Below are 13,716 nucleotides of genomic sequence, written 5' to 3' on the forward strand. Positions count from 1 at the left end.
TAGGAATTGTTATTCAACGTGGATGACTAGCGCTTAAAATTCAGATCAGAGTTTAATGGTCTCCAGTGCTGGTAAGGACATGAAAAGGAAATAGAAATCACTCTTTAATGTAATACACATAACCTGACAGTATTAAAATAGATATAAGAAAGGATAAGCGCAAAACTTACAATTTAACCTTCTTGTCAGTATAGAAACCTGAAGTAAAGAAGTTTTTTCCTACGGTCATGAAGGCATTTATTGCACAATAAGTAATTTTTTTTCTTCAGTCTACATTACTTTCATTTGATTCAGTCTACATTACTTTCAATGGGAAGAGAATTTGCTTCTGATGAGAAAGAATAATACAAGTAGTACAGCTGATGATCAAAACATAAGCCATTGCTGAGTGAAAGTAAGCAAATAATCTCCCCACCTAGATGTGAACGTACCTCTAGTTCTAGTTGCACTAATGTATCATTGAAATCCCTAGAACCACGTTACCTCTCTTACTGAGCTACATTCTAGTCAGAATTTGTATTACTAACATAGCTCTAAGCATGCCACTTGCTGAAAACAGAAGGTCATACTTTGTATTCCTTCTTTTGAGATTTCTAGAGGCTTCTCAGTATCAGAATCATTCACTGCTGAAAGGAGAAATTCATTCTCTCACTTTCTGAAGATCAAGGTCTATTTAAATGTGATAGAGAAGGAATGAATTTAGTTCTATAAAGACACTGTCAAATATAGAACAAAATGAGATTTTTCCTTCCCTAAATATATTTCAGTTAGAGCAATTAAATATTTCCTGCAGAAAACATTTCAGTCAGAAATGTGGTTTTGGCATTAATAAACCTATTTGAATTTTAAACTAGAGATTTTTGAGAGAGTAGGGTGTAGTCTACTACTTGGATAGAATATTTGCATACGATTACCATTAGTCACATGGCAAAGATTTATGAAAGTGAATACTGACTTCCTGGTATGGAAGGAATGAGAATTCTCCATATTTTTGAATTTGTATACAATTTTGCCAAATGAAGTCCCCTTATTTGTTTAGAACGTTGTTATATTATAAATAACACTTTTGAAAATAGGAGCAAGAAAAAACATAGAGGAGAATTATTCTGTCATCTGTTATTTCAGATCTTGTACTTACACCAAATTCTACATACTAACCTCAGTATATATAAATGACTATTCATAAATCATGGATGGCGCAATGCAAATCAAAAGTATAGCTCAGACTTAAATCCTCCATATGTTCTATACTCTCTAACAAATATGGTGGACTTTTTGAATGGATTTTAGGTAAAATATCATGTTAACAGAGAATATAGCAGACAGCAGAGATTGCTGTCCTATAGTAGTCATCTTGATCTCACATGTGTAAGAGATTCACATTGTGCTGTCAAGTGTTTGTACATCAAGAGCCATAGAGCTGGGACTTGTAGGACTATTTCCACTATTATTGTAGACTTTGACCTTATGTGAGCTACTTATGCCCTTCATTACTTTTTATGCATCTGTAAAATGGCTATATGAAAATAATATCCTACTTACTTCAGAAGTGTTTTGAAGCTTTTGAATTCTCAGAGGTACTTTGAGAACATCAGGTGAAAGATTCTTCAGTGATCTAATTACTATGATTAGAAATATTGTAGCCTTTTGAAACATGAGGAGAGGTACTATAAGTTTCTCCTCTTGGCTGGAGTTAATTTCTTGTATTAGACACAGATCAGGTCAAAAATAACTCATTTCTTCAATTATGTGACAGATTATAGCTTGACTATAACATTACTGTGTTTTATTCAGGACTTATTGTGGAGCTGTAGTGAGGGTTATACAGAATTTTATCTGGTGCTTTCTCTTCTAAAGTGAGTAGGGTGGCAGCTGGGTGGCCTCCCACTCATCAAGTCTGGAACATCAGGTCCTGTGTCAGTGGGTACTATAATCAACGAATTATTCATTCAGTGTGGCAGTGAAGCAGCAGAGGAAACTGCAATTTATCTTGAATTAAATATTAAATATGTCAAATCAGTTTACCGAACAGAAGTAGTTTGATTGCATTTATACTAAAAAAAAAACTTCATCTAGAATTTCCAGAAGCTGTAGTTTCTGTTGAAAATATATTTTGACAGAACATTTGTTGCTAAGTCTGTCTCAAATAGATGTAGTAATGCAGTGTGGTGAAGTATGACTCCTGTAATGTTCTTGAAGATAAAACATACTCAAAATACTGATTTATGCCTGCAGCATCAGCCATGTGGCAAGAATGTCCTAGACCCGACACAGTTATTCTGAGAAACTTTACTTTTATCAATTTGGTATGTTAACATGGACAGAACCAGACCAGATAGAGAAAAATGCCCATCCATTATCTCTAGACTATTTTTATCTGTAATTGGATAATCATCAGATGCATTCAATATCCATTTTGGTGAATCTGGACTATGTTCCTTTTGAATAAGCTACTGAAGGTTTAACGTCAGACTTCGCCAATTTGTGCTAATTCATTGGCACATTTTGAATAAATAGAGAATGTCAAAATGTATCCCCAGCCCCTGAAATTGTGATTGCACATAATTTACGAATATTGTAGCTAAAGGTGATTAATTTATTTTCTAGCTAATATACAGAAGTTCAACTCAGAAAACAGGCAATTTACTCCAGTTCCTGAGTTGCATAAAAATATTGTTCTGCTGTGGGCAATTTCCACTTTATTTCATGTTTGTGCTGAAATGCAAGGCCAGATGCATGTATTAAGGGTACGTGGCCTTTTGTAGCCCCATGTGTTTGAAGGGAAAGCAGGAAGATTAAGAAAACCGTAAGTAACCGCCAGTGAAGGAAAAGGCAGTGTTACTAAAAAAAAATGGGCATGTCAAGGCATTTGTATCTTGTAAATTACTAAGGAATTATCAAAGCACTTCAGCTTAAGACTTAAGATGGTTAACAATGGTGATACTGTGTTTCCTTGCCCATCTGGTAACTGTCATGTTGCAGTGACTGTATATTTATAGTGTTCACACCCTGAACTTGAAAAGGAGTTTGCTGGGACAAATACTTATGCCCTGTGCTTTGAACATTCCACTGAATAATCATTTTCAAGCACAGATAGATATTTCCACTGTACTAATATAGGCTTAAGTTACCATTTTAAACAAAGTACCTAAACTACACTGTAAAAAATACATGAGAAAACACAAGATGCAAGGGTGTGTGTCCGGCATCAGGTGAAAAGACAGGAAATATTCCTTTCTGACAGGCCATATTGCCCAGTGCCACTTGTCTCTGTTCTCTTGCTGTGATGACAAGAATAAGTTCTCGTACTCTCATTAAAGAGTGGAAGAATGTAAAAGTTTTGTCTACGAGATGGGAATAAATTACTTGTCCTGTATCACGTTTCTGAAGCCTTGGGCAGAAAATCTTCAGGATGATATTCTATGGGGAAATGCGGTCAGGGTCTCAATTTCAAGATCGTCTCATGCAATCTAGGATGACTGGTCACCCTATTATAAAGCTGCTGAGAAACTGGGCTTCTATTGCTTTATAAATTTTCAATATAGTTGAAAGTTAAACTTTTGTTAGGAGGACTATCCGGAACTCTTTGGTTTTTTTTTTTTCCTAAATTCAGAAACTTTCTTTTTGACAGTTATAGTCTCTAAACCTGTGCGTAAAGAAAAAAAAAAAAAAAAAGGAAAAAAAAATCCTATTACTGAGTATTTCAGGTTCATAAAAATGCACAATATTGTTTTGGGAAACCTCCAGAAGAAAGGAGTCATTTTTTAAAGGAATATAAAATTTAAAAGAAGCTTTTGCATCAAGGCAGTAATAAAGCAGCCCTGAATCATAATAGGAAAAGCACTTAGAAAAATCTTCCACATGGTTATGACAAATTTTATTCGTAAGCAGCCTGGACAGGGCTATAGTCTGCAGCCCCCACTGGGTAAGTATTTCAGAATGAAGAAGAGTTGGATGAGATTAATAACCAAAGTAGAGTCCTTGTTGGAAAAAGTATGCAAACAAATGTTCCCATGACTCTATCAGTGGCCTAACTATTTGCAGTAGGTAAGCATCCTGTGGTGGTGTTTATACCATGTTCATAACCTTACCGAATTTAAAACTGCATTAAAAATTTCCTGTGCTTCATATGAATAAGACTACACTAATCTTGAAGGAAAGCTTGTAATTCTCTGCTTTTGCTGCTGTGCAGCGTGTGTGGAAATGGATGCAGTGATCTCGGTGATCCACGTGAAATTCTTTGGGGATGTAAAGTGCTATATAAATATTTAGACTTCAATACAATACTACTGTAGTTAATATTAGAGACAGCTAATGAGGCACAGAATATACTAGGTCTACTCAAGCCCCTGAAGAAAGAACTACAGAACATGAAGGAAGGCACTAAGACACCAGATTGGTTAAGCTTAGTTGAAGGAAATATTACAAATGAAGTTTTGTTGTTTTGTTGTCGTTTGCTTTTTTTAAAAAAAATGGCCTGGATTCTCAATCTAAGACAGAACAGATACAAAAAAATACCTGTTTTGTATGCCTAGCTTCTACAGAGACAAGTCATTAAGAATAAAGAAATTCTCTTAAAAATACAATCAGGAACAACAAATTAACACAGTTACGATGAAGAAAAGTGGCCATGGCTAGGGAGAAGAGATTATGTTTGTGCTGTGTGCTTTCAAGGGGGAGATGAAAAAGCACTATCATTTTTGTCACAGCATGAGTCTTATTCCCTGCTGTGCCATCTCATAGTTTGAGATTACACTTTTATAACTTCAGAACTGCTATTGATGCTTTTTTCCTTCTTTCCAACCTAGTGGTAAATTCAGTAGCTTTTAAAATTACAGCTTTAACTGTTGCTCTGGAATTGTTCTGCACTGGAATTTACTTTTTCATCACATTCTGGGATGATGGAGGGGACTAATATTTTTCCATAGAGTTTTTTTTTGAGTTTTGTAGGAATCAGCAATCTTTTCTTCCTTAGAAACCCTTCAAGAAAACTGAATTTTCAAAATTACAGTTGAAAAGGAAAGCTTTGCTTCTACTTCAGAGGTATTTTTCCAAAGACAGGCAAAATTAGTTCAATATAAAACCATTTGCGTGGTTTTGCACATGAGCATATATATGTCTGTATGTAAATAGGTATATGCATATTTATATAGAGAGACCTACTTACATGGTGCAGAGAAGTAGTTTGTCAAATTAAAGCTGGTAATCTCTTCTTAAAAGAGAGGATTTTTTTTTGATTTCTTAATATCATTTTGCATTCATGTCATAGTTTCTAAGATATGCATTTTATTGGAAATAGAATTAAATTATATGTCTCTTTCAAAAATATTTGAAAGTAATTAAAAAAATGTTTTTCATACCACTTAGAAAAAAATCCAACGGGAAGATTTATTTTTCTTTCAGTTGTTCGTTGGATAAATTAGGCCTTTTCTGAGCAGATCTTCTCAAATACCCCTTTGTAACACTATGTTTCAGTAGACAGAAGTGATTTAAAGACACAAATATAGCAAGCTGGAATCTATATAATTAAGGATTCACAATCTGTTATATATCAAATCATTCTACTCTGTATATTATGTAATATAAAAGAGTAATAATCCTTAAAAGTGCTTTTAAATAAGACTTTAATGTAAAACATGGCATTTTAATACTGTTAGGATATATACAGCCCATGTTATTTTTAAATACTGCACTCTTAATCTGCTTCTAACCAGTAAAAATGCCTAGGGAATCTCACGTTGCTTGTGCCTATGAAACAAATTGCCAAGTACTAAGAAGTGTTTCAAATGGCTGAAATCTTACACTTACCTGCAAACTTGATGTGGAATTTATTCTCAGGTTTCAGTATTTGGACATACAAAGGACAATTTGGAGCAAAGTCTTTAACTGCCCATGCTCTCAGAATGGTTTGATGATCCTAGAATGAAGAGTATGAGATGATGACAACGAAATAGAAACAACCATGTTATATTAGGAAAAAAACTCTTATCAGACTGACTCCTCAAGAAAACTCATTTTAAGACTCTATAACACCAGCTGGTGTGGATGTTTACATACATGTTATATAAGTATTACGTATATTACATATATTTAAATACATAAATATATATACACAGGCACAGACAATGGGATGGCAGCGTACCCTAGTGGCAGAGGAGGCTGACAGCATTGTGGGCTGTTTTAACAGGAGCACAGAGAGTAGATGGAGGGCAGTGATTATCCTCTACTCAGACTGTATCTAGACACTGCATTCAGTTTTCAGGCCCTCAGCAGAGCAAAGACACATGGACTGAGTTCAGCAGAGGGCCACTGAGATGGTCAGGGACATAAGCTGAGGCCCTGTGAAGAGAGGCTGAGGGAATGGAACTAATTCAGCCTGCAGAAGAGAGGGCTTCAGGAGGTCTGACAGGCACTCACAGTACCTGTGGGATGAGTATTGAGCAGATGGAGCCAGGCTCTGCACAGTGATGCACAGCTGGAATACAAGAGACAATGGATGTCAGTTGAAAAGAGACAGGCAGGCAGTGGAACAGGATGTGCAGAAAGGCTGTGCTGTCTCCATCCTCGGACCCTTCACATCAGCCTAGATAAAGCCCTGGGCAACATGGTCTGTGATGATAACTGACCCCTGGCAGAATAGAGACCTCCTGAACTTCCTTCCTTCCTCCATTATCCTAAGATCCTAGTATAATATATTCTATTTGTTGGAAGAGGGTTTGTTCCCAGAAATGTTTTACCAATAAGGTACTTTGTCTCTCTCCTACCTTTCTGCACATGTTGAGCATCATATAATTTGGAGGGGGTGGCATTTGGATGTGGAAGAATTATGTGAAAGCTTAGATGGTAGTGACAAGTCATGTCTAATTAATCAAGAATGATGTATTAGATATATTCAAAGAGACTCGGAATTTAAATAACATGAGGACATCACAGATTAAGAGTTTAAAATTGTGGATAATTCTAAAAAAAATATAAACTCAATTAAAAGCAGATTTACATGTTTGTTCAACTAAAATATTTATATAACCAACACTAGATTTTACCCAGCTATTGACCAGGGGATTCCAGCAGATTTCCCAGCCTGTTAGTTTTGGTACTTGTTGCAACTTCTCAAGAGTGAGTTAACCACAGGATTAATTTTGTTTTCCCATAAAAGCAAAGTATGTGATAAGACATTCATATATTGAATTTCATGAAATATGGCTAATTTCAGTGTATCAGCCATCAGGTTTTATTTATTTCAGAACTAAAAAAAGGAATATTTGAGAGCTGCACACAGGAAGCAATTTGGGGGTTGAAATGCCTTGCCTAGTCATGAAATTGGTGGCATTAAAAGATAAAATATAAAGAATGATTCATTATGTTTGCAGCATCAGCAATAAGAAAATCAGACTCATGAACACAAGGGAAAATTCTCTGCCTGGAACAGAGTGTAATTGACATTTTCAAACCATAATATTTTAATGTCAACTGAGATGTTAGCAAGTAATTATTCTACTATAAATACTAGAATGGAGTCATAAGAGGAAGATCTTTTAAGGATGGCAAAATACATTATTTCATATTTTTCTTATTAACAGTTTCATAGGTGTAGAACTGCTGTGCCCCTTCAGGAGATTTCAGAACTTGGAAGTACACTGCTGTAAGTTTTCCTTGTATGCAGTCACTTTTTCTTCAATTTTTCTATAGCAACTTAACCTCCTTGGTTTTGGTTTGTGTGTTTGTTTTGTTGTGTTTTTTTTTTGTTTTTTGTTTTTTGTTTTTTTTTTGTTTTTTTGTATTTAGGGTTTCTTGCTGTTTGGTTTTAAGCGACTGAAATGCCAGCACACTTTAGAAGTAGCAAATGGCTGCCTAATGGGATGGATGGTGGTCATACAGATATACTACAGGAGAAATAAAGGGTTTGGGAGAGATTTTAAAAGCCTGTGTTGTTGAAGATGTTACCTAAACTTTTTAAGCAGAAGGTGCCAGGGAAACACATTCAGAGTCACTTGCAGTGATGGTGTGGCTTCACTGTATAAGGTTTGATATTGCTAGTATCCTCCCTTCCCTTCCATAGCAATCATTCACAGACCACACTGGCTTGCAAAAGTAGTGAGAAAAGGCTGTTTCTTGTGTGCCACATGCATAGAAATATAGTTTATATTCAGTGAAATTTAGATGATTTTTTTCTTCATTCTCAAGTACCACATATATGGGCTAAGATTACATTTACCATGGTAAACCAAAACTGTGGCAGTAAATACAGTTTCTGTTGTACATTTCAGATAAAGTTTACTCTTCCTCTTTTCTTCTCAATATTACATATTTTCTTAGATTTTTTAATAAATTATTTAGTCTAAAAAGCCTGCAAGAATTGTTAAAAATAAGAATGAAGAAGGCTTATTAAAAGGATTCAAGCAACACCATTTTATAAAATAAGCAAACCTAGACCCATGGAAGTGAGTGTTTTAAAACCAGAAGTCTGAATCTCAACATGAAATATTTTTAGAAAATTGTATAGGAAAGGGAAAGGCTCTTTAAAATTACAATCTCTTGATGATTATTTGGCACATTTGCATTTTTAACACTGCAAAATATATATTGCTTTCCATTTGCTAACTCTTTTTTTGAAGAAGCAGTCTACAAATATATATTAACTATAAAATGGTTACTTAAATGCCCTGTGTAGCTTCATAAGATCAGCTCAGTGTATATGTACTGTTAATATAATAACCTTGCATTGTTGTTCAGTTTTTCTCTTTTCTCTTGGTATATACATGTGTTTGTGTACAAAAGCTGGTTATTTGGGTTTCTGTTTTTTTTTGCTCAGTCACTCTCCCAAATTCCACTCTGGAGAAGCACTCCAGGGGAGAGAAATGAAAACACAGGTAGGCACTTTAATTCATTTCTTTGTTTTACAGATGTACAATTTCTATACTAGATTTCAGTTCACATTTCTCCCAAGTAAAAAGGAGGTGTATATGTACACACTATAAACAGAGATACCTGGAACAAAATTATGCTTCTGTTCACATTATAAAATATATGCTTCTTTGAGAGATGAAGGAAAACGTGTTCTCTTCTGTGTGCTTTTCCACACAATGAATGGCAGTCAGTGATCAAAAATTACCACTGATACCAATGGTGAATAATATACAGGTGATATTTAAGTTCATGTATCAAAAGCTGTAAGTTTTAAAGTGGGTGTAACAGGAATTTAAATCACCAGAACTCAAAGAAAGACCTTGATTTAATATCTATTTTAATTTAATTTAATATCTATGTTAATTTAATTTTTTTCTTGTCACACATGTTTGATAAATTAGTTATATCTCCCTATGCACTGTGTCCATCTTGTGATGCTGTTGAGGTAGTGTAACTTAGATTACCAGTATAGTAGTGTTGTACAATTTGATTAATGGAAGGGCGTAAAAAGAAGGTGCATGCTTGAATCCAACCCTCTCTGAATTTTCAGAAAGCATCAGAACAAAGCTGTCAGCAGTAGAAGTGATCTTTCTTATACAGCCTATTAAAGAGATATCAATAGGATAATTCAAAAGAAACTTCTCTTCCCACCCCTCCTTGGGTTAAAACAGCAGATGCATTGCACCTTAGTTTTGTGGAGCAATTTGATGTAGGCAGCCCATTTAAAGTCACTGGCCAACTTCATGGTGTGGCACAGAGTACTCTTCTATACTTGCCACTCAAATTTTTAAAAAAGTCACCCAGACTTGAGTACAATTTGAACTCTCTTTAAGAGCTCATCCTCCAGAATTAGAACAGATGTCTGTCCTGCTTGCTACAGCAGATGAGCAGCTTACATCTTCGTCTGAGATGTCAAAATAGCATTGGATAGAATAAAATTTGGCAGAGCTTTGTCTTGCTAGAGAAGAGAAAGTTTCTGGGAGGAGACTGGAAAGCTGGCAAATGCTCGATTAAGTCCCTATTCCTACAAGTGAAAAAGGAAGCAACTGACATTTTTTATAAAGTAACTGCATGTTATCTGTTATTGTGCTTTACTTCTGAGCTATAATTGAGATTCAAGGGTCAGAGGGCACACAGATTTTGCACTAACAATTATTAATTAATGAAATAGTAAGCAATAAACAGCCAGTGGTATCCATGGCAAATAAGTAGATCCTCTGCTGAGGACTGTAGCTGGAGAGATAAAAACCCTCATGCACTTTGAAAAATCACATGAGTTAACAACATCTGTTCTGGTTGGGAATCTCCTCAATGCATCTGTTAACTTTCATTTTGACACCTGTCAGATGTAGGAGAGGATCCAAGGCCCTCCTAACAGTTTGCCAGCTTCTCAAGTATAGCAGGGTGAAAAATCAGTTCTAGTTATAAAGACTGATACCAGGATGAAAACTGAACTTCCTTCAGCCCAGTGACAACTGAAATTTATGTACTACATTACTGAAGTTCTCAGTTGTGACTAGACCTGGAACAGTGTAGGAAATTAAATCCATTTCTTTTCAGAGCTCTAGAGGGCAGTCAAATAAAACAGACAAAAAATTAAAACAGTTGTCGTTTTCTACTTGCAGTACAAATAATTGCATTCCCTGTGAAAAGGAAATCTAAACAACAAAACCAGAGAGGTGACATCTTGTTTAAAAAAATTCAGATGACACTGCCCCTGAGTATCACTGCTAGAGTGGAGATACTGTGCCATTAGGACTAGCCAGTCACCCAACAGGGCTTTCTGTCCCAGAGGAAGGTAACAGGATTGTGTCTTTAGTGAGAATTGCCTGTATGCGCCAGATACAATGATAAATGAGCTTTGATAATAGACTGTACTGGAAGCTGAGATGTGCCAGGTATCATTTTGGTATTTCCTGGGGTATGCTGGGGGCAGAAAGGCTGCCTGGAGAGAGTTGTAGCTGGCCATGACTCTGAAACTAAAACTAGATAGTGCTGCCCAGAATGGCTGGAAGCACTGCAAGTTCACCGTCTGCCATGTAGGAATGTTCAGCAGTGCTGAAAATTGTCCTTTCTTTCTATAAATTCTGGAGAGGTTATGAGCCGAGATGAACAGCTTACCTCTAAGTGAATCCTGAGATGGTACAGCTGTCCTTAAAACTGCATAAACATACCAAGTGCAACGTAAATCACATGCTCTGCTTGTATGGGATTTCTTGTTTCTAACCATTTCACAACTGTCAAGTGTATTTTGTGAAATGAGATGTCATAGCTGATTTTTTCTGAACTTCAGGAAAGGCAATTTGGCTCTTTGATATTTTTCAGTCTCACAGAAGTTACTGGTATTTTCTCAGGTATTTGCAAGAACTGTTGCCTGTTCCTATCTTTAAGCACCCTAGCACCCCTGTCCTTTCCAAACATTGTGCTTGCCTTACTTGACTATTCCAGGATCACTTGCTGCCAATTCAGTGGCTTTCGCTAGTTTGTTTTCAGGAGTCTATTGTTGATTAATCAAGTTCAAAGCTCTTATTACAGTAAGCTTGAATATTATAGCAGGAACACAGATTTATTTCTCAGGGAGTTCAGTGGCTTTCTGCAAGTGATGGGTCCAGCATGGGTCTTTAGTTTTGAATAAAGCATGTTTTACAGCATGCTCATAGTCGACAAAAAAATTACTTTATTTTTGTTTACATTTGCTTCTGGGGGGCTTATTTGCTTAACAAGGAAATAATCATTTCTTCTTGCTAGCTGCAGCTTATGTTACTTTTTTGTTCTTTATTCTAATAAACCATATGTGTAGGTATGGAAACAACTAAGTTTAGATGACAGATGAAGAATTGTAGCAAGACAGAGAATATATTATTAAATACTATATATATAATGCAAACACCTTGTTTCTTATGTTTTACTCTGTTTTTAAAAATCAGAAAAATAATTGCTATTTGTTTTATTGTAGCAGCAAACCAGTATTTTTTAATTTAGATAGCTTAAAACATAATTGCTAGTTTGATCTTGTTAGGTGATCTGTAAGCATCTTAATTTGTGAATATTCAGACTTATTCCGATCTTCCTTTGGAGCTCAAGACTGAACCAAATAGGCAAGTGTGCAACAATACAGCATGCAGCACATGGTGTAAAATTTAAAGTTCTGTCCATAAATCCTTCCTCAGTTGACTTTTTTCCTGGATGCTTGTGACTAGTAGGTAATTTCATTAGTTTGAGGAGTTTTAGTTCATATTAAAGAGTTATTATTTAGAGTTTCAGTTCTTATTAAAATTGGTTTATTCTTTTATCACAGATACACTCAGTATTGTATCAGTGGTTTTCCTCTGTAGGCAGTAACTTACCTGACAGCAAATAACTAATAGCATGGGCAAAACCATAGTAAATTACTTGAAGAATCGTGCCTTTTTCCATATTTAAAATTGGTTAATATGAAAAATGGTCAAATGCTCTCAGATAAATTGGTTATTTGGTATTAGTCACAAATGTGTTAATTAATTTATTTATTTTAATTTATCCAGTCTTTAGTTTGTTAGTGGTAAACTTTCAATACTTCAGTAGTTTTGAATGGAAAAACCAATCTGTTGATATATGTCTCTTTTCTGATTTATTAAATATAACTCTTTGACTTGCATATCTAGAGCAAACATGGATATTAGTATTACCATTAGTAAACATGGATAAGTATTACCCTTCGGAGTGATTATTGACTGAGTTATCCATATATCTATAAGGTTTCATGATAGTGCTTACATGGTATTCTGCCGTTGTCCTTAACAAAGGAGAGAATGCATAAAAAATTATTTTATAATTATTTTATTCAGCAGGAAAATTGTCTTTTGAAAGTACTGTATTCTTACGGTACTTTATTTTTAAAGTTCTGTAAGAATGTATAAATTCACATATATAAAAAAATAATAAAATGTGCTGTTAAATCCTAACTTCTTTGGTAGGTGGGTCATGTAATTTATTTTCTAAATAAATTAGAAGTATGTATGTTATGTGAAATGAGCCACTACATCATGTTTCATAAGTTTCTGAAAACTGGCCTTATAGAATCCAATAGCAACCTTTTTGATATCTTAACTGAGACAAGAAGTTCATCCCACATGCAAAGTCTCTGTGTAAATCAGCTGATTTCAATCTTCTGTTCACAGAAGACGTCTGAGCCCCTGAGATGGAATAAGGGCAGTAAAAGTGTAAGTAGCATGCGCACTCATTTTTAGTTATTTCTTCAAAACTTACAGCTGCTGTCCGGTCCACCTCACAGCGGCTACTCAGAATGAAACAAGCTTCAGCATCATCCATTCTAGAAGTGGGGAGAGACAAGCCTGTTACATACCAACAAAATAGTTCAGTGGACTTGTCTTTCACAGTTTATAGTCTTGTACGCTTATAAAAAGAGAATACAGAGGAAGTTTAGTCTGTCTGTTCTCGTGCATTATCTGAATGTCAGCAGCAGTCACCTTGTGCACTAATTCATGGTGTACCAGGACTTCTTGACTAGGTTCCGGGAAACTTTCTTTCCCTGATGCCAGAAGCTGTGCCAAAGTAACAAAAGCAGAGTGGCCTCAAACCAAGTTGATTTGCACAATAAATATTTATCTGCCATGAGTATAAAAGGTGAATAAATAGTACTAGTCCTTATAGTGTGTAAGGGTATGACATGTACAAGTTGTTATTGATAAGAATGAATGACACGAGGCAGATAACATAAACTTGTCTTGCCTAGTGATAGTAGAAAGGTGGATAGATGTACTAGAATAGTGCATTTGGGATAAATAACAAACATTTCAGTGCAGGTAT

At 35.3% G+C, this 13,716-nt stretch overlaps 1 protein-coding gene across 1 annotated transcript in view; it reads right to left on the reverse strand.

Annotated features, from left to right (window-relative positions):
- The window catches only part of KCNT2 (potassium sodium-activated channel subfamily T member 2), a 131,364-nt gene that overhangs the window by 38,816 nt on the left and 78,832 nt on the right, over window positions 1-13,716 (reverse strand). The window contains exons 13-14 of the mRNA XM_082052817.1: window positions 13,156-13,219; window positions 5,809-5,917 (exon numbers count right to left, since the gene is read on the reverse strand). Of these exons, the coding sequence (XP_081908943.1) occupies window positions 5,809-5,917; window positions 13,156-13,219 (173 nt within the window). The remainder of the gene's footprint in view (window positions 1-5,808; window positions 5,918-13,155; window positions 13,220-13,716) is intronic.

Source organism: Streptopelia decaocto, assembly GCF_964273445.1.
Source record: "Streptopelia decaocto genome assembly, chromosome: 5".
Lineage (NCBI taxonomy): Eukaryota > Metazoa > Chordata > Aves > Columbiformes > Columbidae > Streptopelia > Streptopelia decaocto.